General features: G+C 36.2%; 1 protein-coding gene and 1 non-coding gene across 5 annotated transcripts in view; both read right to left on the bottom strand.

The window, feature by feature from the left end:
- STT3B (STT3 oligosaccharyltransferase complex catalytic subunit B) overlaps nucleotides 1–23,187 on the bottom strand; it is a 111,436-nt gene extending 88,249 nt beyond the window's left edge. Inside the window, exons 1-2 of one of the 4 annotated variants that reach the window (XM_036266146.1) lie at nucleotides 18,790–18,888; nucleotides 9,492–9,557 (exon numbers count right to left, since the gene is read on the bottom strand). Coding sequence is in view for 1 of the 4 variants with exons in the window: in XM_036266142.1 (XP_036122035.1) it covers nucleotides 22,503–22,816 (314 nt within the window). In the remaining 3 variants the exon portion in view is untranslated. Of the gene's footprint in view, nucleotides 1–9,491; nucleotides 9,558–10,522; nucleotides 10,637–18,789; nucleotides 18,889–22,502 lie in introns of those variants that run through there. The other 3 variants (XM_036266145.1, XM_036266142.1, XM_036266152.1) reach the window with 3 other exon arrangements.
- Nucleotides 1,259–1,365, bottom strand: LOC118633682. The gene has a single exon (XR_004960228.1). It is a non-coding gene; the product is annotated as a U6 spliceosomal RNA (small nuclear RNA).

Raw genomic sequence — 23,187 nt, 5'->3', positions numbered from 1 at the left:
TCCTCTACATCATTCTTACACCTATGTCTGAAATGGTTTGGAACCCAGAAGAAAAGAGGCCAGTTTGTGGAACCCAGTAATTACAATTTAGTTCTGCCACCAAAGAGTTCAGAAAAAAAATCATAAAAACAACAATAAAAGAGTGAAGGGCACCAACAGGCATATCAAATATACTTTCACAGTGTCCAGCACAGGTAAAAACTCAATACGGAGTAATTTCTTGCTGACCTTAAAGTTTGTTATGTTTCTAAAAAGCTGGCAAAACCATCAGCTAGCAATAAAAATAAAATCATAAAAATCAGAGGGAGAAAGTTTTTCATCTTTCTGGGAAAAAAGTCTCAGAGAATCTCATGGGAAGAAAAAAAAAAAAAGGATTCTCTCACCTGAAGCCTATGCATAAAAATCTTGCAGAATTTTGAATTTATTTTTAGAAGACCCCCCTAACACATAATTCACAATAGAAAGGCATTTCTGTCCAGCACGAAAAACCTGCTTTGAGTTATCTTCTTCAATAGTTCAGAAAAAACTACATCTGAAATTGGGACTATACTTATTTTTCAAGCTTCTGACCCAGGCATTAAATCATTTAAAATTATTACTTTCATCAAGGAAAATAGTAATATCACCAACATAAGGAACAGCACTGTTTAGGAAAGTGCTATGTAACCACCTGGTTCTTTTTCAAATTACTATGGTCCTTAAGGCCTTTTTGTATTAAAAAAGTAAAATGATAGGGTCTCCTTTCTTTGCTGTATCTCAAGAAATTAAGGAGAGATGGCAGAATGAGATTCAGGAGAAAACAGGATTAATGCTTACTTTTCATTTGTTTAAAAGTAATAAAATAAACTTCACATTTTTATAAAAAATCTTATTTTTAAATTTTGCTATACAAATATACAGCAATGTACTATCTTAAAACATGGTTGGCAAAGTTATAGCTGGAGAGAGATTACTCTACCAACACTTAGACAGATGTCTTTGTGCATCCTAGAACAGAAAAACCTAGAAGCTGCACAGAGAAAAACACTGAATACAAGATTCTGTTATAATGCAAAAAAATTTCTTGAAAAATGCAACCATAACATGTGGATACCAACTTATGAATAAATTATAGTTTACAAATATTGACTCAGAGCCAATAAGCCTGAGCATTATGTATACAAATGTACACTCTAAGAGCCAAAGGCAAACTTGGTCCCTGACACCTCATGAAAGCTGACAATCTTTTTTTTTTTTTAAACATTTTTTCTTTTTATTCAAAAATATGGAACGCTTCACGAATTTGCGTGTCATCCTTGCGCAGGGGCCATGCTAATCTACTCTGTATCATTCCAATTTTAGTATATGTGCTGCCAAAGTGAGCACCAATCTTTGACAATCTTGCAGGAAGGATAGGCAATAAGCAGATACAAGGGAAGAAGGAACACATGGAATAAAGGACACCTGACATTTTTCCATTTAAAAAATCTGAAGTATGCCCTGGCCGGTTTGGCTCAGCGGTTAGAGCGTTGGCCTGCGGTCTGGAGAGACCCGGGTTCGGTTCCCGCTAAGGGCACGTACCTCGGTTGCAGTTTGTCCCCGGCCCTGGTTGGGTCGTGTGGGTGGCGACCACTCGATGTGTTCCTTTCACATCGATGTTTCTCTCTCTCTCTCTCCCCCCCCCCCCACTCTATCTGAACAAAATATTGAAAAATGTCCTTGGGTGAGGATAAAAATAAAAAATCTGAAGTATAATTTACATGCATTAAAATACATTGCTCTCACATTTGATTTGATGAGTTTTGACACTTTTATACATTCTACTGTCACTCCAAAAAGTTTTCAGATGCACTTTTCCAGTCACTTCCCCACCCCAAACACAGCTGAATTCTCCTACCACAGAATCATTGTTTGTTCTTACATTTAATATAAATGGATCACAGACTCTACTTTCTAAGATGTCTAGCTTCTTTCACTCAACATGTTTTTGAAATTTATTCACATAGCAGCAGTTTGCTCCTTTTTTGTTGCTGAGTAGTATTCCATTTTATGGCTACTACAATTCATTCTCATTTGAAAGTACATATGAGTTGTTTCCAGTTAACGCAGTAATTAATAACGCTGTACATTCTTGTTCTTATAGAATATAAATGAGCATTCCTATAAAAGTCTTTTTTGAGGACATGTATTTTCATTTCTTTGAGTAAGTATTTAGCAGTTCCACTCCTACTTACAGAGTACACATATGGGAACACTACTATACAGGATAGACCTTCCCTCTCAAAGCTCTCATGGAAGGCTTTTACAACTGACACCTAACGTAAACCTTACTGGACTGTTCAGCAAAAAGGCAGGAAAGAACAGAAGTGGTCTAGAAATAACATGTGTAAGAACTAAGAAAGGCATATACATCATTTTAATACTAACAGGAAATAAAGCTAGATCAAGTTTGTAATGGCAAAAATATGCTTTAAAAAAAGAAATGAGAAAAACTCGAAAAAGTTTTAAAAAATTAATTAAGTCTTAAAAACATATTTGTATTTAATTGTTTCTATTAGATACTTTCATGGTATCGTGTGCTTTCACTGCATTTGTCATTCTTAATTATTCCAAGTCTAGACTCCAGGTTCCAAGACTAGAATTCTATATATTTGGATATATATAACATTCAGAGAAGAAAAAGGTTTATCAAGGACATTTGTATTAGTTTTCTGTTGCTGCATAAAAAAATTACAGCAAACTCAATGGCATAAAACAACATACATTCATTATCTCATGGTTTTCATGGGTCAGAAATACAGGTGCAGCTTAACTGGATCTCCTGCTTAGGGTCTCACATGACTACAATCAAGGTGTCATAAGGACTGGGTTCTCATTTGAAAACCAAATAAGGGAACTAATTTACTTCCAAACTCACTTAGGTTACTGGGAGAATTAATTTCCTTGTTGCTGGCTGTTGGAGCCTCATAAAGGCTGCCTGCAGTTCCTTGCCACATGGACTTCTACAACTTGGCTGCTTACTTCATGACTCCAGCAAGGGGAAAGTCCACTAATAAAGACAAAGTCTTATACAATGTAACATAACCATGGAAGCTACATCATACCACCCTAGCTTCTGTCCACCATTCTTTTCTTCAAAGGCTATAAAAAGACAAGCTCTTTCAGAAATAATTCACTCTGTGAAAAGATTTATACAGTCAATTATAACTCTGAGAGTTTGTTTGCAAAGTGCAGTGATTTAAGTTTTTCCAAAATTGGCCAGGTTAATTCACCTAGTAAATGAGAAGGCAACTAGTCCCATCAACAGAAATCACCAATTATGGATGCCAATGTAAGTATAACAGACTTAAGAAATAAAGAAAAGGAACAGAATTCCACAGAGAAAACAGAAATGAAAATGACAGTGTTATAACGCCAATGATCACATCTAGGATTAAAGGTTCTCTTCTCCTTTACCCTGTCACTAGGTACTCTCAGACTACACAAGGTATAGGATCTACATTAGTCCCATTAGTTGGCATACTTCATCCATACACAATATTTAGCACTAATGGAAACAGAAAACAACCAAGGTACAAGTACAAAGCAGCTAAGTCCACAAACTAAAGTTGACATTTCAACCTACTTTTTATTATTCCTGCCATCTAGTGGCAGGATCAAAAACAAAAACATACCAGACTGACATGCTAATTAAATAAGTATACCAGGCAGATAAAAAACTCAGTTTAGCCCTGGCCAGTTTGGCTCAGCGGTTAGAGCATCGGCCTGCGGTCCAGAGAGACCCAGGTTCGGTTCCTGCTAAGTGCATGTACTTTGGCTGCAGTTTGTCCCGGGCCCTGGTTGGTCATGCGGGTGGCAGCCACTCAATCCCTTTCACGTCAATGTTTCTCTCTCTCTCTCTCTTCCTCCTTCTCCTTTGCATTCTATCTGAACAAAAAATGGAAAAATGTCCTCGGGTGAGGATTAAAAAAAACCCAAAAAACTCAGTTTACAAAGACTACTAAAGCTAACAATCTTAAATCCATTCCTGCCATGTGATACATATGAACATTGTCTAGATAATCACAGTAAACACAAAGCTAATTTAGTCAACTATGGAAACTCATATGTGAGAATAAATTCAACCCTAGTATGATTACAGAGATTCATATCAATGTTTAACAAAACAATAAAATCTCAAAGGATTACTAATGATACAGAATAAGAAGTCATTTTAGTGTTTAACTTTTACTAGGTCAATTCTGAGGTTTGAAAAAACCCACAAATACACAGATTAACCACTGCCATACCACCAAATTACCACTACTCATTTATGTACAAGCAGTTCCAATTGGGTGTTAAGACTGCTCTCACTAACCTCCCTGCTCTTACAACTGATGGATGGGTCATTCCTATTCAAGATCTTTCATAAGCAGAGAGCAGGATGTATGTATCAGATTGACAAACTACCTGTTTACACACTACTTCAGAGCAACACATGGAAAAAAAAAAAAATCAAAGGTTGTTATTCAAAAACTGAAAACATCCTGCAGATTTCTTAGAGCTTCTCTATACCCGCCCACTTAAGATAGGTGCATTACAAATCAAATGATACTAAATTCATAAGAACACACACAAAGCAAACTTCTTCTAAATACATATAAATTAAAAACAAGATCCCTATTTTAAACCTGTCTCTTAACTGGCAGTGACAGCTATCAATTTCTGTAAGTATCCAATTGGAAAAAGAGGGCCTTTTCTGTTTTATAAAGGACACTTAAACTGATTAGAAAAAACGAAAGTAAAATGAGAAGTTGGCACCAAAAAATTACACCAAAATTAGAGGTTGATATAAGTGTCCTGGTGCCATTGAAAAATATATATATATAGGATAACATATAAAATCATGTATCTGATAAGTTCAAACTATTTGCTCAGTTAAATCCAATACAGACTGAAATCTAAAAATCCTAGGCCAAAGAGACAGGTACATGTGCTTACATGTATTCTTTTCACATAGCACACACTGTGTAATACACATTTAAGTCAGGCACACATTCATATATTATAGAAACAAGATTTCTAACAAATGTTACATATAAACATGTTATATTTACATTTATTTATTACTAGACTTATCTAACTTACTGATATTACATAATAATTACATACATAAGATTTCCAACTAACAAGTATTATATAAATATGCATTATAATACATATGCTTAAGTTAGGACATATATTCACATACTACAGAAATAAGATTTCCAACTAACAAGCATTATATATAGTAATAAAATCCAATCATTATATAGTAACAATGTATTATAATTTGCTATGATTAAAGAACCAGAATTGTTTGGCCAACTTATATAAACTCAAAAGAGAAATGAAAAACATTCAGGGGAGGTGAGCAACATCAAGGGATAAACTAAAAGAAAACAATCACTCAAAATAAGCTATGTATATAGGCTTCTCTGAACATCTTAAGTTTTAAGACTTAAGGGGAGGCATATTATAAGCTCCAGAACAATGCTAAAATTTGACATATTACTAAGTACTGAAGAATTAGGTGTCAAAATACTCAATGTTGTCACCAAAATATATTGGAAGGATGGTATGAGCAGATACTCATTTGTTTAGTTTTGATAAACACATAATGTGGACATAATTTGTTTACAATGCAATCAGTGTTTTAAAAAGATGAAAGGATTTCAAACCAGTCACTTAGTATCATTAGGCCTTAGAGGCTTCTCATCTATCAAATAAAACAACTAAAATCAGTCTTTTCTAAACTGCCTTGCATGGAACACTAAAAAATTCTACAGTGATTCCTAAATTAAATATGGTAAACACTATGTTAAATAAAATCAACACTGTAGTCAAGAGTTTCCCAGCGTTTAACATACTATGTATTGTAAAAAATAAATGGATGAGGTGCATAGTGTTTTCCAAACGTAGATTATAAGTTATTTTGTTCTGAACTACAATACAAGTCCTAGGATGTGTGTTCTGCAGAACATACTTTGGCAATCATTATAACAAAGAATTTCTGTGTTCTCTTCCAGGCATGTTCATTCTGTATTACAGAGAAACCAAAAGTGATCTAATTTACCTAGTTTTTATCACCACATTTTCAAACAGAAAAGTATCAGTAAAAATACTCAAGGAATTAAGAATGAAAAGAAAGTGAATCGGTTTCCTCCCCACCTTAGAAAGGGGTTGAAGGTGAGGTGATATGAAATACTGGACTATATTACTGGACTATATGAAAGTTTTAGTATCCTTTATATATCTAAAGTCATTTTATTAATTTCTATAAAATAACATGTATTAAAATTAGAAAGTAGCATGTTTTTGGTACACTATTTTAAAATGTGTTTATTCTAAAAATTACAAATGCACTTACTGAATTTTAAATGAACTTAACTTTTCCCTCTTTTTTACAAATGGTGTTATACTATACTCAACCTGGTGGAATCTGGTATTAGGTCTAAGAATCTGGGACAGGAAAGGATAAAAATGAATGAGAAAGTCAGTCATGCAATGGTTGGTCTCACTGGTGGAAAACATTCCTAGTCAAAGTCTAAAGATGCTCTGTACTCCACTACATGTTAAAGAACCCCTCCAATAAGTAGAAGTACTATTATAACTTTTATTTCTGCCTTGAATCTTACATCCAAGAAATCTGGTGACATGAAAATACATCCTGCTGCCTGAAGCATTTGCTTCTACACTGGAGAGATGTACTGAGATGCCTGTCTTCACCATACAGAATTGTAATGAGCAGAAGCTATCCTTATACACAGAACAATCTTCCTAAATTTGAAGGTTGGAAAGAAGTGTCTACAAGTTTATTTTTGCATATTTTGTATTTGTTCAGGCAAATTGTTCATTTTATTCAAAGTCCTGCATTGTGGAACTAACTCAGAATTGCTCTGCAGCATTTTCAGTTTTAATGCAATTCAGCTGCATGCCTTTTTAAAGTACCTAAGGCATATAGTTGAGTATTAATTGTGAAGCTCTGGCTTCTATATTATAATTTTATAAAACTATTTTGATTATAATATTTAAGAATTTTAATTTCCACTATAAAGTTTGGAAGTGTGATCAGAGAGAAAACCAGCCAATTCCTTTCCACTCCTTTCTGAATTCCATTATACCCTCAAAGTGGGAGAAGTGATAGCAAACATAGTTTGGCTATCAAAACTACAAGTGTTCGAAATGGATTAGCAGATCCTGATTGATCCAACTGAATAATTTAAGAGGAAAAAATATTGAGGAATGGGGAAAGCAGGTAAGACTAGAAAGAACTTGAAGCTCAATGTAATGGTTCTAGCTCTGTCACTCTAGGCAAGTCACTTGGCAACACCTGGCCTAAGTCTACTCATAACCAAAGTCACACTTTATCTAAAACATTATAACTGACCATAAATAAATAAAAATTACCTGTAAATTTGTCTGTCTCTCAATCTTTTGGAAGAGGAAGAGTGTAAAAAGTAGACTGATAGAAGCATCATGCTATTTCATAACTGTATATGTTTACACATGATATTCTTTATACCAAAAATATCACCTGAGGCTGTCTGACTCAAAGCCTATTCTCTTAGCATACTAAGCAGTGCTTCTTTCATTTGTGAAATGGGGGAAATAACATATCTATCTCATAAGATTGCCCAAGGACCAATAAACCACAAAATGCATTAAGATTTGCAACAAATTTAACCCAGCCTTAGTCTTCCCTCCTTCAAAAAAAAAAAAATCCAAAACAAACCAATAAAAAAAAACTAACCAAAACAATGAAAAATTATTTCACAGAAAGGAAATAAAAATGATAAACACACTGGTTGCCAGTCTCCAAAGACTGGCTCTAAACAATTCTGTCCCTGCCTGCATATGCATCTTCTCCTCTAACTGTGGGATAGGTCTGTATCTACACTGAACAGTAAAACACAGTGTGAAAGTGATCTGATCATTCCAAGCCCAGCCTTTAATTAATTGGCCTGGCAGCTTCCTCTCCTGAAATGCTTTCTTAGAACCCAGCCACCCGGCTGTGAGGCAGCCCAAGCAGCCACAAGGAGGCGCCAAAAGCCCCAGCTGAGCTCCCAATCAAGATTCCAGATTACTCTAAACTGTCTAGTACCCCAGCCATTCTAGCCCCAGCTGACACCATGAAGCAAAAGAAGAATCTCCCACTAAATCCACAGAACTGTGAAGTAAAGAAATACTGTTCTGTCACTAAATATTATTTTCATAAATAACTGAAACACATGAGGACAAAATTCCCAGGTATATACCCTAGGTATATATATATATATATCTCACAGTAGCATTTTGAAAAACTGGAAACCCAAATGCCCATCAACTAGCAAATATATACATGCAAGCCTAAGATTACATAGAATATATTATTCTTTTTTTAAAGCTCCAAAGCAAAACTTAGTAATATGTTCTCTAGAGATGCATGACTTCCTTTCTCCCTCTCTTTATTATGGCAAAGGAAATGTTAAACAAAGCTCAGGACAATGGCTCCCCAGTGCTAAGGAGGAAAATCAGGATGATAGGCCACAGAAAGAACTTGAATAGATGTGAAATTGGTAATGCTTTAGAGTTCTATAGTTGGGCAGGAGTTTCTCAGGTGTTTATGATTATATTCATAATTACATATATGGGTATATATTCTTATATGCAGGTAGAATTTTCAATATAGCTTAATTTATAAAAAATTTATATAACTTTATATTATGTTGCAATTCACGTACAAGAGTTATATCAAATACTCATTACACAAACTTTTAGAAGTCTGAAATGATGTTTACTTGAAAACCTTTCCGTTCGTTTTAAATGTTGTTTATATTAGTCACTATTTAAATATGGTAAATTATTTTAACAACCAAAATTAAAGTATCTTAACCAGGAGAAAAAAATCTACCTTTCTAATAAAGTGACTAACTCATTTTAACCACCTTCAGAAAACATCTTTATGCCCTGGTTGGTTTGGCTCAGCAGTTAAGAGTGTCTGCCAGAGGTCCAAAAAGCCGTGGGTTTGATTCCACTCAAGGGCATGGACCTCAGTTGCCCTCAGTTGTGGTTCAGTCCCTGGCCCTGGTTGGGGTCATGCGAGAGGCAATCAATCGATGTGTCTGTCTCACATCCATGTTTCTCTTCTCTCTTCTCCCTCCTTCAGTCCCTATCTGTCTGAAGATAAATGAAAAAATATCCTCAGGTGGGGATTAAAAAAAAAAGATGATAGTAGTGCCCAGCCTGAGTGACTCATTTGGTTGAGCATCGACCTGTGCACAGAATGGTTGCTGGTTTGATTCCTGGTCACTGGCACATACTTGAGTTTCTGGTTGGACCCCTGGTGGAGTCAATCAATCGATGTTTCTCTTTCACATTGATGTTTCTCTCTCTAAGCAGGTCCTCGGGTGAGGATTAAAGAAAAAAAGACAGTTGCTCCTCAAGCTGCTGCTTCTATTTTGAACAAATAACTGGCTTTTACACAATTTTAAGATTAGATTTATTTCACTTACCACACTATTTCATTATCTTGTTCCTTCTAATGCCATATATAGTATTAAAATAAAAGTTTTCTTTACCTATGGTAAAGTAAAATAATTTTAGTACTGAAATTAAACTTCATGAATCAAATGTATTAGAATTTTAAAGTTAAGAACATATGCAATATTATAATTCTTAATATATTCAACAAACCCTGTTCACTATAACATTTTTTAAAGGCATATTGATAAATATTTTGTTTTTAAAGCACACATCATTTGTAAGCAAAAACATCTAAAACTGGTCATTACAGTCTATCAGGTTTAGGACTCAGAGGAATACTGTTATTACATTGAATAATCGTATAATTAAAGAGCTGACCATTTTGTTGCAGTTCAAGCCATAGTAAAAGAAGATAAAAACTTTGTCTTGGTTTATTTAACTCTCAAGATCCACAATATTCAATGATCCTCCCAGTAACTGACACAAAGTTATTTCCATTGCAGAAAAACTTTAATGGAGACAAGAAACTTATTTCATCTCTAATGAGTATTTTTATTTAGTATACTTTAACCTCTTATGGGAAAGTTTAAATGAGATTAGAGCTGTGATACTGTCCTTAAGTGTTGCTTAATATCCATTTTAATTACCTGTAATCATAAAGTTAAATCAAGAGCCAAGAAATCAAATGGATCATTAATCTAACCCCACCCAAATTCATCATTTGCATGAATTTAGTATATAATAATGCCTGTATATACAATGATAGTTTCTAGTCTTACTCTTCCTCCACATCAAAATAGATTACTCAAGTTCAAACAAAATGCCAGCTTGGACATTATACTTCTATTGCTGATATCTGTCTTTTTTCATCTATTTCAAAAGTTAACAGTACTGAAATTTTTACCACTCTTATGTTTTTTTATATATTAACTAGTCTGTCTTTTCTTATTTAATGTTCCTTAACTAGGGAGTTAAAACTTGAGACAGAACTCTCTAAGAGTTATTTGTATTTGGAAGAAATACTCATGAAACAAAGATCTCCCTCCTTTAAGGTGCTTACTAAATTATCCAGCCAGCCAGCCATCCCACAATTGCTGATGGTAATCAATGACATGTAAATTACTTCTGTAAGCATCTTCATCAACTCTTTCCTTCCATAAGATTAAAATGACACCTTAATTGAAAAAGATTATGATGTTCACCAACAATTCTCCAGAGTGTGTGTGTGTGTGGGGGGGGGGGGGGCGGTTCACACCAGCAAGCAATTCTCAGACACCAGCTGAGTGTCCTACAATTCAACTCAATTCTGACACTATCTACCCAGAGATAACATCAGATCCCACAGGTTAAGGGTTCAGTGCTACAAAACTGACAGTCCACCCACATCAACTTCAGATGCCAACTGCCAAGTCCAAATTGTCACCTGTACCTCTAACAGAAGGGCCACATACATTGTAGATTCCAATGACCCCCTCTTTTGGGTTTGACTAATTTGTTAGAGCTGCTCAGGGAACTAAGAGAAACATTTTACTTGCTAGATCAGCTGTTTAGGTATGTGGGAAGGGGGTGGGGATTGGGATTCCATGCCTTCTCCAAGCACACCACTCTCCCCAAATCTCCACATGTTCACTAACTTGGAAGCTCTCTGAATTCCATCCTTTTGGGTTTTTATGGAGACTCCATTACACAGAAATGAATGATTAAATCAATGTCCACAGGTTATTCAACTCCCAATCCCACTTCCCTCTCAGAAGGAGGTGGGGCTTACAGTTCCAACCCTCTAAACACAAGGTTTACTCCACTGGCAACCAGCACCTATCCTTAGATTACCTAGCTTCCCAAAAACCACCTCATTAACATAATAAAAGACCCACCCTCATTTAGCAAATTATAAAGTTTTAAGGAGCTCTGTACCAGAAACAGGGATGAAGACCAAACAATTATTTCTTATTATAAATCACAGTATCACAACTACACATATGATTTTACTGACATCACAGTCAAATCCAAGGTTAATCAGGGTATTACACAATAGAGAATTCCTGTACTATTATCATCACCAAAACATAAAGTGTGCTTATCATTACAGATAAAGGATCTGTGTTAACGTAAATTGAAGACTCACTATGTTCCCAATACAGTGTAGGAATAAATATCCTAGGAAGATTACAAAAGATGTTCTTACCCTAAAAGATCTTCTGTTAGTCTATAACAATAAATTATTAATGTTATCATACGAAGGAGAAATAAGCACCATTTCACCATAATAGTATCTTACTCATTTAAGCAAAGAACAAGTACCAAGTTTCCTTGAGTGTTTTTACATTGCACATGTTAAAATCTTCTTCAAAATGGCTCTGGCCTATTTAATTGTTAAGTGAACAGTCCAGAACAAAATTTAAATGAAGTTAGTGTGCTTTACACTGGGATTAATAAAACCTGTATCTATACCTCTCAAATGTAAGGCAGTTAAACTACACTGGATTATTACTTCAGAAAGAAGTATGCCTGGCATGTTTTCCAACATTTATATATTTCCAACATTAATACACTTCAGAAAAAAATCCCCACTTTCTTAGGGAATTCATATGAGGAATACCAGAGGGATTAAAATAGTGTAAATCATTAAATTGGGCCATTATCCAAACAGAGCCTAATTCAAAGTCATTTATATGTTCTCTCTGGCATGTATTACAAGGGATTTGGGGAAGAATGGATACTAAGTATGTATACCTTTCTTATGATTTAAATTTTCAGTTTGAATTCTGTAGAAAGACTGGCAGACAAAATTGAAAGTTTGAAGAAAGGCAGTTCTGGAGTTAAATTCTTCTTCAACTAACAATAAATTAACTATGGTAACAGTCCTTTATTTGTTCAAAAAATAAATAGACTGTTATCTACTTAAGTAGCATAGGTTCCATACTAATGCACAGCAGGAAAAAAACATTGAATTTGATCAAAGTCATTCTGACCAATAAATAGAAATGCATTAGAGAGCATTCAAGTTTGTCTTAAGAACTATTTTCTAATTTTAAAAAAAGCTTATAAGCTGGAATCACGTTTCATATAATCACTTGCTGACAGGTAATGCCAAATTTGCACACATCAACAAATTTCAAATTCTTACATAAAGATCAATGATCTTTGATATAAGCTTTCTTTGAATAAAACTTAATACCCCCGAAGACTGTTTCTGAAAGGATCCTATCATACCTCTCTCATTCTTCCTAAAGACCAAGAGAGAACTAAATAAATAAAGAAAAAAGATTTGGGAAACAATAAAAATGGTAGCCATGGAAGACTGGAAGAAGAAAATGACATGGGAAACAATGTAACAGAAATACAAGCCATTCAAGGTCTCATGATAACTACCACAAATAAAATTACATACAACCCAGAGTCAACAATACAAAAAGATCAATACATTAAACAGTCCATTCTTAGGGTTCTCCTAAACTCCTTCAGTTTACATCCCTTCCAACATTTTTTTCCTCTCTTCTATCTAGAACTACAACCACTCCTTTCATTATGTAAATTTTAAGATATATACTTTAAAATGAACAACAGTTGGCAAAACCCATAGTTTAAAACCTATAATTTTACATTTATCTGGTTATTTGATTATCTTTTGTCTCTTGAAAGACAGTGATGTCTCCTCCCCACTTATAGTCTCAGTGTCAATTGTAAGACTGAATCTGTCTGGCCAGTTAGTAACCTTTAAAAAAAGTTGTCAAAATGGTGCAGCCACTATGGAAAAGTGTGGAGTTTTCTCAAAAACTTAAAAATAGAACTGCCATTTGATCCAGGGATCCCACTTCTAGGAATATACCCTAAGAATGCCAAAACACCAGTCAAAAAGAATATATACACCCCTATTTTCACAGCAGCGTTATTTACAATAGCTAAAATCTGGAAATAGCCCAAGTGCCCATCAGTAGATGAGTGACAAAAATGCTGGGGTACATTTACACAATGGAATACTATGCAGCCGTAAAGAAGGATCTCTTACCCTTTGAGACAGCATGTAGGGACCTGGAGATTATTAGGCTAAGAGAAGTCAGTCAGAGAGAGACAAATATCACATGATCTCACTTATATGTGTAATCTAGTGAGCAAAATAAACTGACTAACAAAACAGATCCAGAGACATGGAAGCATGGAACAGACTGAAGAATCTCAAAGAGAAGGAGGTAGGGGAGGAGATAAACCAAAGAACTTATATGCATATATGCACTGCCCATGGACACAGACAATAGTGTGGTGAAGGCTTGGGGTGTGGCAGGAGCTGGGAGAAGGGGGGCAATGAAGGAAAAAAGGGGAGGACATCTGTAATACTTTCAACAATAAATTAAAAAATAATAAAACGAGAGAAAAAAAATCTATAAAAAATTGTCAAGATTATCTGGAAACAAACTGACTCCAGCTCAAGAGTTCAATCTTGAAATAATTTTTGATCTCCAGTGAAGAGATTAATACTTTCCCTTTCCTAGATTCTTCCTGCTGCAAAAGAGCATGAAAGCTCTGCAGGTGGGTAAGAAAACTGGTTAATCAAATTATTGTAAACTTTATTACCCACAGTTTCAATAACCCTTTGATCAATGAAGATGCATTGTTAAAGCAATGCTGAGCAAAAAAAGCAAGACACAGAAGCCCCAAGAGCATTTATCTAAAGTTTTAAAATAGGCAACACTAAATTATAATATTTAGGAATACACACAGAAGTATACCACCCATAAGGAAAAATAAGGATGTAATTACTATACAAGTGGGGGTCGGGATGAGAAAACACACACTAAGGCTTCTAAGGTGGTGGCAACGTTCTATTTCTTAATCTGGGTGGTCAAATGGGTATTAATTTTGTAATTGGTCACTACTCTGTAAATTAGGTTTACATACTTTTCAGAATGTGTTATTTCACCATAAAAGAAAAAGTATTTAAAGAATGAAACTAAACACCTTTCTCATGGATAGTAAAAGCCTTTGCAGAAAACATCCCTTGCTTAGGTAAACATTTAAAACATTTTCAAAGAGTATCTCACAAAACTACAAGAGTGCTGCCTTCCAATTATTCCATACTCCATTGTTTCTTCTGTGGATTACACAAGATGGTATAATAGTTTATTTTAATAATTAAACCTGCTGGGTATACTGTGTACTTTACAGGAGTTACTAGTATTTTAAGAACAGGCTCAGAGGTTAGAGCGTCAGCCTGCGGACCAGGGAGTCCCGGGTTTGATTCCAGCCAAAGGCACGTACCTTGGTTGTGGTTTGTCCCAGGCCCTGGTTGGGGTTGTGCGGGTGGCAACCAGTCAATGTCTTTCTATGACACTGATGTTTCTCTCTCTCTGTCTCTCCCTCCTTCCCTCCCTCCCTTCCTCCTACTTTGGAGATAAATGTAAAAATATCCTCAGGTGAGGATTAAAAAAGTAAAATAAAATAAAATAAATAAGAAAGAATAGGCATTAAGTGCTAGCTAATAGATGTTAAAAGTTCTCACAACAAAAAATTTTGTAACTATGTACAGTGACAAATGTTAGACTTATTGTGATAATCATTTTGAAATGTATGCAAATATTGAATCATTATTCCATATACCTGAAACCAATATAATGTTATGTCAATTATACCTCAATTTAAAAGAAAAGGCATCAAGTAAACATAGCGATCACAAGTAATTCTTTTCTCCAACTCCATTCCACCCATTTAACCAGGAACAAACAATAATTTAAGCTGTGTGTATACTGAAACTCTAGAAATTAACTATAAATTACTGTATTTTAATTTTTAAATAGTATGGAAAACAGTATATACTACAATGTTGTCTGTCTAAGGAGAGAGAGAGGGATCCAGAAACCAAATTCATTTGAAGTTATTTGTAGGTTGTGGAGAAATTGCCAGATATCACTAAAGTAAAGAAAATGGTACTATGAAGAAAAATATTAAACTACCTGAGAATAGCTAATAAACCTGGAAGGCATGAAGTAAAATTAAAAGAAAAACCCCAAAAGAAACATTATCAACTAATGATTAACACTTTACTAATATAAACATAAAATTTCTTTATGTCTTCATGCAATGTTTATTTCCCTTTGGATAAGAATGAAGGAAAAAAAGTCAAAAAATAAATTTTGAAGGAAACTATATTAACATGGAAATTACAGGTTACTGATGCACACGATTTTTAAAATCACTAATTCTAAAAGAAGTCAAACTTCACACAAAAGCTGTTTCCATGGCTAAACTTGAATTGCCAACATTTCCAATACTTTGGTAGAAACTAACCTCCATTCATCTTCTGAAATCACAGTTTCAAACAACTCAAAAAACTCCCTCTAACACAAAAATAGGTGAAAAGAACACAGAAAAGCTACAACTGTACAACCTTAGAAAAAGTACTTAATAAAAGTACTCCGCCCCATCATTGTCAGTATTTTTGCCCAGAAAACAAGCCAAGCCAAAGTGTAGGTATTCTAAAAGTCCTTTAGGCTACAGAATTCTGGGTCAACTCTGAAAGATTAGCTTCCACCCCTTAACTGGAATGGCTTAATACTTCCAAACTCATTAATATGAACTTCTTACAAACAAAATAAATGTAAATGAAAAGAACATTCACTTGGATTCACCTTTTATTCTCATTCAGCTATTCTTTTAAAATTTCCTTCTCTGAAAATTCCCTAGTCATCCAGGTTTAAAAACTTCAAGCCATCATCAACTCCTCTCTTTCCTACATCAAAATAAAGCAATTTAGCCATCAACCAACTAGTGAACTTAGCTAGAGCACAGACTGTGCCTAGGCATTTTGACAGGCCAATATGTTAAGACTTAAAAATCAGGACAGCTGATTAGAAAACAAATTAAATGGAGGACACTTTTATTTAAGTTGGCCTTGGAGGTAGAGGACACAGTAAAAAGGCCACCGATTTTGGAAACCGGCAGACCTGTATTATTCAATCCATGTGGGGAATACTAAATTGAAATATCTTTTATTTATAGAAATAAAAGATGTTATCTAATCTCAATTCTGAGATCTAAAATCAAGTTGTCAGACACTAAAAATGGAGCACTTAATACCTTTTAAACCATATGTTTAAATTATCCAACAACACTAAGATCCACAGGAAGAAACAAAATGATCACAAATGATGGTCAATTTAATTAGGGTACCAGTCACAATTCATCAGAACTTCATTTATTCTAAAATAGTACAAACTTGACAGACATAAAGGCATTCATCAACATACACAGGTTATATTCCAAAATATGTTTAGCTCTCTTTCATTTTAAACAATGAAAGCCTTTTTTCAAAGTAATAAAATTCCCGAGTTAGTAGTGATTAGGTTTCCTGGTGAGTCTACTAATGTCAGCTAACCTACATTTACCTAAAATAAAAGAGCCTCTTCTAACCCTTACCCTCACCTAGCAAGTCCCCGGCGTCAATTCTATAGTTCTGCCACTTTCTATCTAAAATCTTAAGTCTCTAGCCCTGGTCGGTTTTCTCAGTGGTTAGAGCATGGGCCTGAAGACCAAAGACTTGTGGGCTCAATCCCGGTCAAGTGGACGTACCTAGGTTGTGGTTCTGTCCCCAGCCCTGGTCGGGCTCACGCAAAAGGCAACCAATTGATGTGTTTCTCTCTCATTGATGTTTCTCCTCCCTCCCACCCCATCTGAAGATAAGTGGAAAAATATCCTGGGGTGAGGATTAAAAAAATAAATAAATAAAATAAAATAAAAATTTAAGTTTCTGAAAATTATTCATGGTCAGAGGTAGGAAAAGTGAGGGCACAAAAACAAACTTTCTCAGAAAAAAAGTGGCTTAAAAACAAAAAATATCCACCAGAATCAGGTAACTCAGATATGGGAGTGAAGATGGAGTAACTATTTATACTTCTTTCCCTTTCCGTAGTATTAATTTGGTCCAGGCATTATATTTGTGGTTCCTCTATTACTTGAAAACATTTTTCTTTTTTCCTATTTACTGTTGGGACTAACAGAAGTCACTTTTGCAATCATATATAAAACTAAATTAAGCATTACATCTTGATAAAATATGGCAAAAAAAAGGGGGGGCATGAATAAGAAGACTCAGAGTAAGTAATATACCGACTAATAAAAGGCTTCTAATAATTCAAAAGAATTTAAGAGTTCCTCATCAATTAAGTCTAATAATAAAACCATCATAAATAGCCTTCTTACAACTTCTGAATTTCTCCTCAAACATCAAATTTAGCAAAGTCAAGTTAGTTAACACACATGGGCTAATGTACTGACTTATGATGTACTCATCTAAGTTACTAACCAAAACCCCGAATTACTGAATTTTATTCTAATCTGCAGTCCAGTTGCAGATCACACAGAAAAGAGTATTTATACCAATTATATTCAAGTACCATAGAAAAATACTATCCAAAAATAAGAGATCCTCTTTATCATGGAGTTGGGGAACAAAGATAATATTCTTTATATTACAATGAATAGTACACCATCAGTGTCTAAAAGCAAGATTTAAAAGCAGTAAGGTCAGATAGATGTTTAAGTAAAATACTAACTAGAGAATCTAGGTGTTGAATACAAGTGTTCACTATAAAATTCTTCCAACTTTTCTGTATGAAAATTTTCATAATATAACAATTTGGAAATATGAAGATCTATTGTATAAACTACATTTCAGGTTAACTGCAGTACTGTCTCTAAAAGCATTAAGCTTTCAAAGTACACAAATTGAGAAAAAAATTACTCGGTCACTCAAGAATATTAATTTTTCCACTACTTTTGAGAGCAAGTATGCACTGATGAATACTAAGCTATTACAACAAAGAGCACTTTTAACATTTTCTCATATTCCAAAGCACTCAAAACTTACTGAGAGCATAAAAATCAGAGACAGATTAAGTACAGACAGGCTAGTAGGTTTCCTCATATTTATAACTAGGTCAAAGCCTAAAATGTAAATCTTTATTCTGAGTTTCTAATGCTTGGTCTACAAACAATATTGCCTTTATGCAAACTACATAAAGCAGTAAGGAGTTTTTCAGCCTTACCCAAGTTAGCCCTCAAGAAAACCCTAAAGCTAAAGAAAAAATTCCAAAGTCTTTGCTGACAGATCCTAACTACCCCAGGACCTATTATATGCCTCATGAAACCTATGATTACTACCCGAAGGAGCCAACACACTTTACCCCAAATGAAGCAGACCCAATCCCATCATCCAATCCAGCATCTCAAGGCACTCCCTGCACCTGCTGCCTAAGTGATCTTATAACTTAAAATGGTCTCAAGAGCTCAAGGCTAGAAAAATTTTAAATTCCCATGAAATCAGTGACAGTATACCTGTTCTGAAGTGCAGCTGAACTACTGTTGCTAATAATTCCACATGACTTAAGATTTGGGGACGATTTGTTTTAAAACTGGTTTTATTACCCATTTTGTCTTCTTCAGAACTGAGGTCGATAGCCTCTTTCTGTCATCTGCGAAGTGAAGAAAAACATGGGGATCTCAAAGCACAGGAAGTAGTCCTCAACTTACAAATAGTTTATGTACCAAAGATTTATCACTCCTTTGAAAACATGTTTTGTACTAATTAATCTATATATACCATAGTGTGTGAAAAATTGCATTCCAAGTATCAACTCAAAACTGCAGCTTTCTGCAAAAAGTCATCTGCTGCCCTTTTACAGCTAACTATGGCCCTAACTCAAGGCTGAGAATTCTCTCTCTACAGCTCTAGGGAGAATCCACTACAACCTGTGCAGGCAAGGAAAAGGGCAGCTCTCCTTACATAGGGAGATTTTACACTGTTTCTGTGGGAAAAGCTACCCTTATTTACTGAGATAGTGGTTATGGAAAAGGCACTTGGTTAATATATTGTAAAACTGTAACAGTTAAAACAAAATCAGTAGAAACTACATTTGGCTCCAGATAAAATTAGGTGCTGTTAAACTAGTTGATCAACCAAAAGTCTGGCAAGTAGAGAGAACATAATCTCAAACTGCTTCCTCATGTCTGATCAACTCAACTGATAAGGGAGGAAATTACTGAAGTGAAGTGACAAGAAAAGCATTACCAAAAATGCTGCTAAGTTCTAAAAATGTGCATTATACTTTAAAAGTCAATAAATATATAATATTCAACATCAAATACCACCCCTTATAACTGGTAAGATTTATTTTTAAAAACCTTGACAACTTAAAAAACAAGTATAACTTTATGACAAGTTATCTTCAACAGCTAACTAGTCTTATACAATTTAAGAATTGTAAATTTATAGGAGTATCTAACAGAAAGTAAATTTTTCACTAAAAATACTTCAGAAAGAAAGCCAGTAACAGAGACATGAAAAAAGGGATCAGGGAAGGCCAGAACAAACTGGTTTGTAGATACAGATCCTGAGAGAAACATTTAAATATTAAAAGTTCATGTCCACTGCTAAATATTAAAATGGTAGTGTGAGAGACTCCCAAGCCAGTATATAACACTAGGATGTTAGACTGCAGATCAAAGTATTGGCACTATTAGCTGCTTTGAAGAAAAACTGCTTTAAAAATCTAAAGTTATAATGAATGACAGGCAATCTACACCTAATCCCTTCTTTAATTTTTTTAAACAGTGGATTATAAGAATGAGAAGCCTAACTACCTGAAATCTTGAAAAGATATGAAAAGTGGGCAAATAGGATTTCTTTGTGTCTCAAACCTAATTCATTAAAGTCACCTGAATTATAGACATTCATTAGGTTTATTTGTTTCCGATAATGGATAGGGACAATTTCTTTATTATAAAGGGCTATTTACTACTGATCAGAATTATTTAACATTATAAACATAAACATTTAATCAGAAATATAAAATGTAAATATTAAAACTATCAGTAAGCAAAACACCTAAATTAAGTAGATACTTAAGACTGAAGAGGTGTATTCTATCTTTAGATCCATGTATGTGTTATAGAATTCAAATGCTATACATTAGCTAAAGAATTTTTCTGAAATGTGTTTTTGTACATAGATAAATAGAAGTAAAACAGGTTTTATGTGAATAAAAAAAAGGGTTATGATCTAACAGTATTTTCTTGAAACCAGGAGAAAAAAATCTTTAATTCTTTGCCAATAACACTTTTCATGATTACAATACTCAATTTTAGTAGTAATCTTTGGATGACTTAATGCAGACTTCTAATCTTCCTTCAAAATAAAGAAAAATGACAAAATCATGTCATCATTCAGCTGTGAATTTTTCTGCAACCCTTACTTAATTTTAGCCTTAATATGTACTTGGCTTTCTGATTGTAAACATGATACTCCCTGAAAATATACAATTGTTGTTACCAGTAATGTTTGGTCAGCCATGCTGTTGTATGCAATCTGAAAAAACATACTTTCTCTTTTCATACTGTTCAGTACAATACTAGCAGTTTTCATTTTCTGGTCCCAATTTCATTTTCATCTAATTTGGTGTTTCAAAGAGAAGCCTAGTTCACAAAGCATCATAATAATTTATTTTCTTTTGTGATTCCAAATAACATAAAAGATGTTTATAATTCTGTAATAAATATATAATAAAGTCTTTTCACAATTTTAAAACTAAAATTAAAAATAAATTTATTTTCTAAACGGTGTTAGGAAAAAAAAATCAATACTTCTAAAATAGAGTTAAAATGTTTCACAAAAGAATGTCAGCAATGAACTGTTAACCTAAATTGAGTTCTCTATAAGTGGGCCCTTTGGTGTTTAATACATGATGCACTACCAATTTTTCTATCCATAATACAACTCCAATCCATTACTCTGATATATGGAAAACTTACCCCACAAAATATGTATCTTTGTCTATGTACTTAGTAACTCTCAAGATGATTTCCTCTCTGTATTTCAAATGACAAATATTCTAAAGTTTAGTTAGGTCAAGGCTGATAGATCAGCAAAATGAATTAAGTTAGTTTAAAAGGCATAGGCTCAGGTACACACGTACACGTACACACACACACACACACTCTCTCTCTCTCTCTCTCTCTCTCTCTCTCTCTCTCAACTCAGATTGGCAAATTTAAAAAAAATTAAAGCAATCTTCCTATCTGGGTAATTCAGACCAGGATAGTCTGTGAATACAGAGCACTAAATTAGTTAGTGCTCTTCATGGGGTAATTTTCTAAAACATTCAGGTCAGTCCCTGATATGTGCAACTTCGGAATTATAATCTAGGGCTCCCTATCACCACGGTAGTTTGTTCTCTTATCCACAAACCTTCCTGCAGAGACCAATAAAAGAAATAATGCAATGCTTTTGGATATTGTGCACAACATACTGAGGGTGACAGTCTGGCTAACAGAGTAACGATTTTGCTCTAAAAAGCAACCGAAGATAACTGTGGAACAGTGAGGTGCTGAGTGCACTTAAGGGCCTTGAAAAAAGCCACTCTTGAAAAAAAAAAAAAACATCTAATGTTAAATAAATAAGAGTCCCTAGCTTTCAGATCACTTTCAGAGATATTATTTCCTTTCCTACACCACCTCATTCACTCTCTTTTTCCCTTCTTGTATAATGAGAGCAAAAAAGAACAACAGTAAAAGCGTAAAACTGCGAGGCTGAGCAGGCAGGACTCCTGCACATCTGGACTCATCTCCAACCGCAACAGGGCTACCCTGGCCGATCCCATCCCAATCAGCAAACACGCGCCCGCAAAAATGAAAGAACGCGATAGCCACGGGCGCAGGGGCGGGGAGTCCGCCACGAGTCGGCCGGCTCCCGGCGTGGCCGTCCGGACTCTGGGACCAGCGGCGGCTGCGAGGGGCTTCGCTCACCCACCCGAGTCTCCACACTCGCCCCGCCGGGGGTCAAGGTCCCACTCCGGGACCCCGACGCCTCGCCTCGGGCTGCTCGGGGGGAACTTCGCCCACGGGCAGGGGGCGCGCCCGCAGCTCCGGGACCCGCGCCCGCCCCAGCCGGGGAGTGCGCGGGGCTCGGCGGCGGCGCGGGGCCAGGTCCGGGGACAGGCGCGGGTCCCGGGTCCCCGCGGGCCGCGGGCTGGGAGGGGCGGCGGGGCACTTACCACGGGTCGAACTCGTGAATGATGCTTTCGAAGCGAATGACGGCGAAGAGGCGCGAGCTGAAGCCGGCCAGCCAGGCCAGGAAAAGGATGGTGAAGGAGAGCAGCGACTGCCAGCCGGCCGGCTGCGACAGACCCCCGGACAGCCCCGCAGGGGCCGGCTTCGGCGGCGCCACGCCGCCCGCCGCCTTGTGCGCGCACTGGGCCCCGGGCCCGTGGTGGCCGTGCCGGCTGTTCCCCTGGGCCATGAGGCCGCTCCACGGGGACGAGTTGAGGGACGACTTGTGCTTGCTCTCCGGGGCCGAGGGCTCCGCCATGTTGTGCCCCGGCGGCGGGTCTCGCTCCTCGCCGCCGCCGCCGCCGCCGCCGCCTGGTGCGAGGGGTGCTGGGCGGGGACCCAGAGGAGCAGGAGGAGGAGGAGGAGGAGGAGGAAGAAAAAGGAGGAGGGAAGAGCCCCGAGTGCTCCCGCCCTCAGCGCCGCGAGGCCGGCGAACAGGGGGTGGAGGCGGCGGCGGAGAGTCTACGCCTCCGCAGCGGCCGCGACCGCCGCTCTCTCAACTCGGATGGCCCTAGCGCCCCACTAGCCATCCGTATCCCCAGTGCAGCTGTGGCAGCGGCGAAAGCCGACGGGACGAGGGCGCCAGAGAAGAAGCAGGAGCGGACGGAGGCAGCACCTCGAATCGTAACA

This window comes from Molossus molossus, unplaced genomic scaffold (genome assembly GCF_014108415.1).
Source record: "Molossus molossus isolate mMolMol1 unplaced genomic scaffold, mMolMol1.p scaffold_m16_p_18, whole genome shotgun sequence".
Taxonomy (NCBI): domain Eukaryota; kingdom Metazoa; phylum Chordata; class Mammalia; order Chiroptera; family Molossidae; genus Molossus; species Molossus molossus.
Note: the sequence above shows the minus strand (reverse complement) of the source record. Positions and strands in the feature narration are given on the sequence as shown.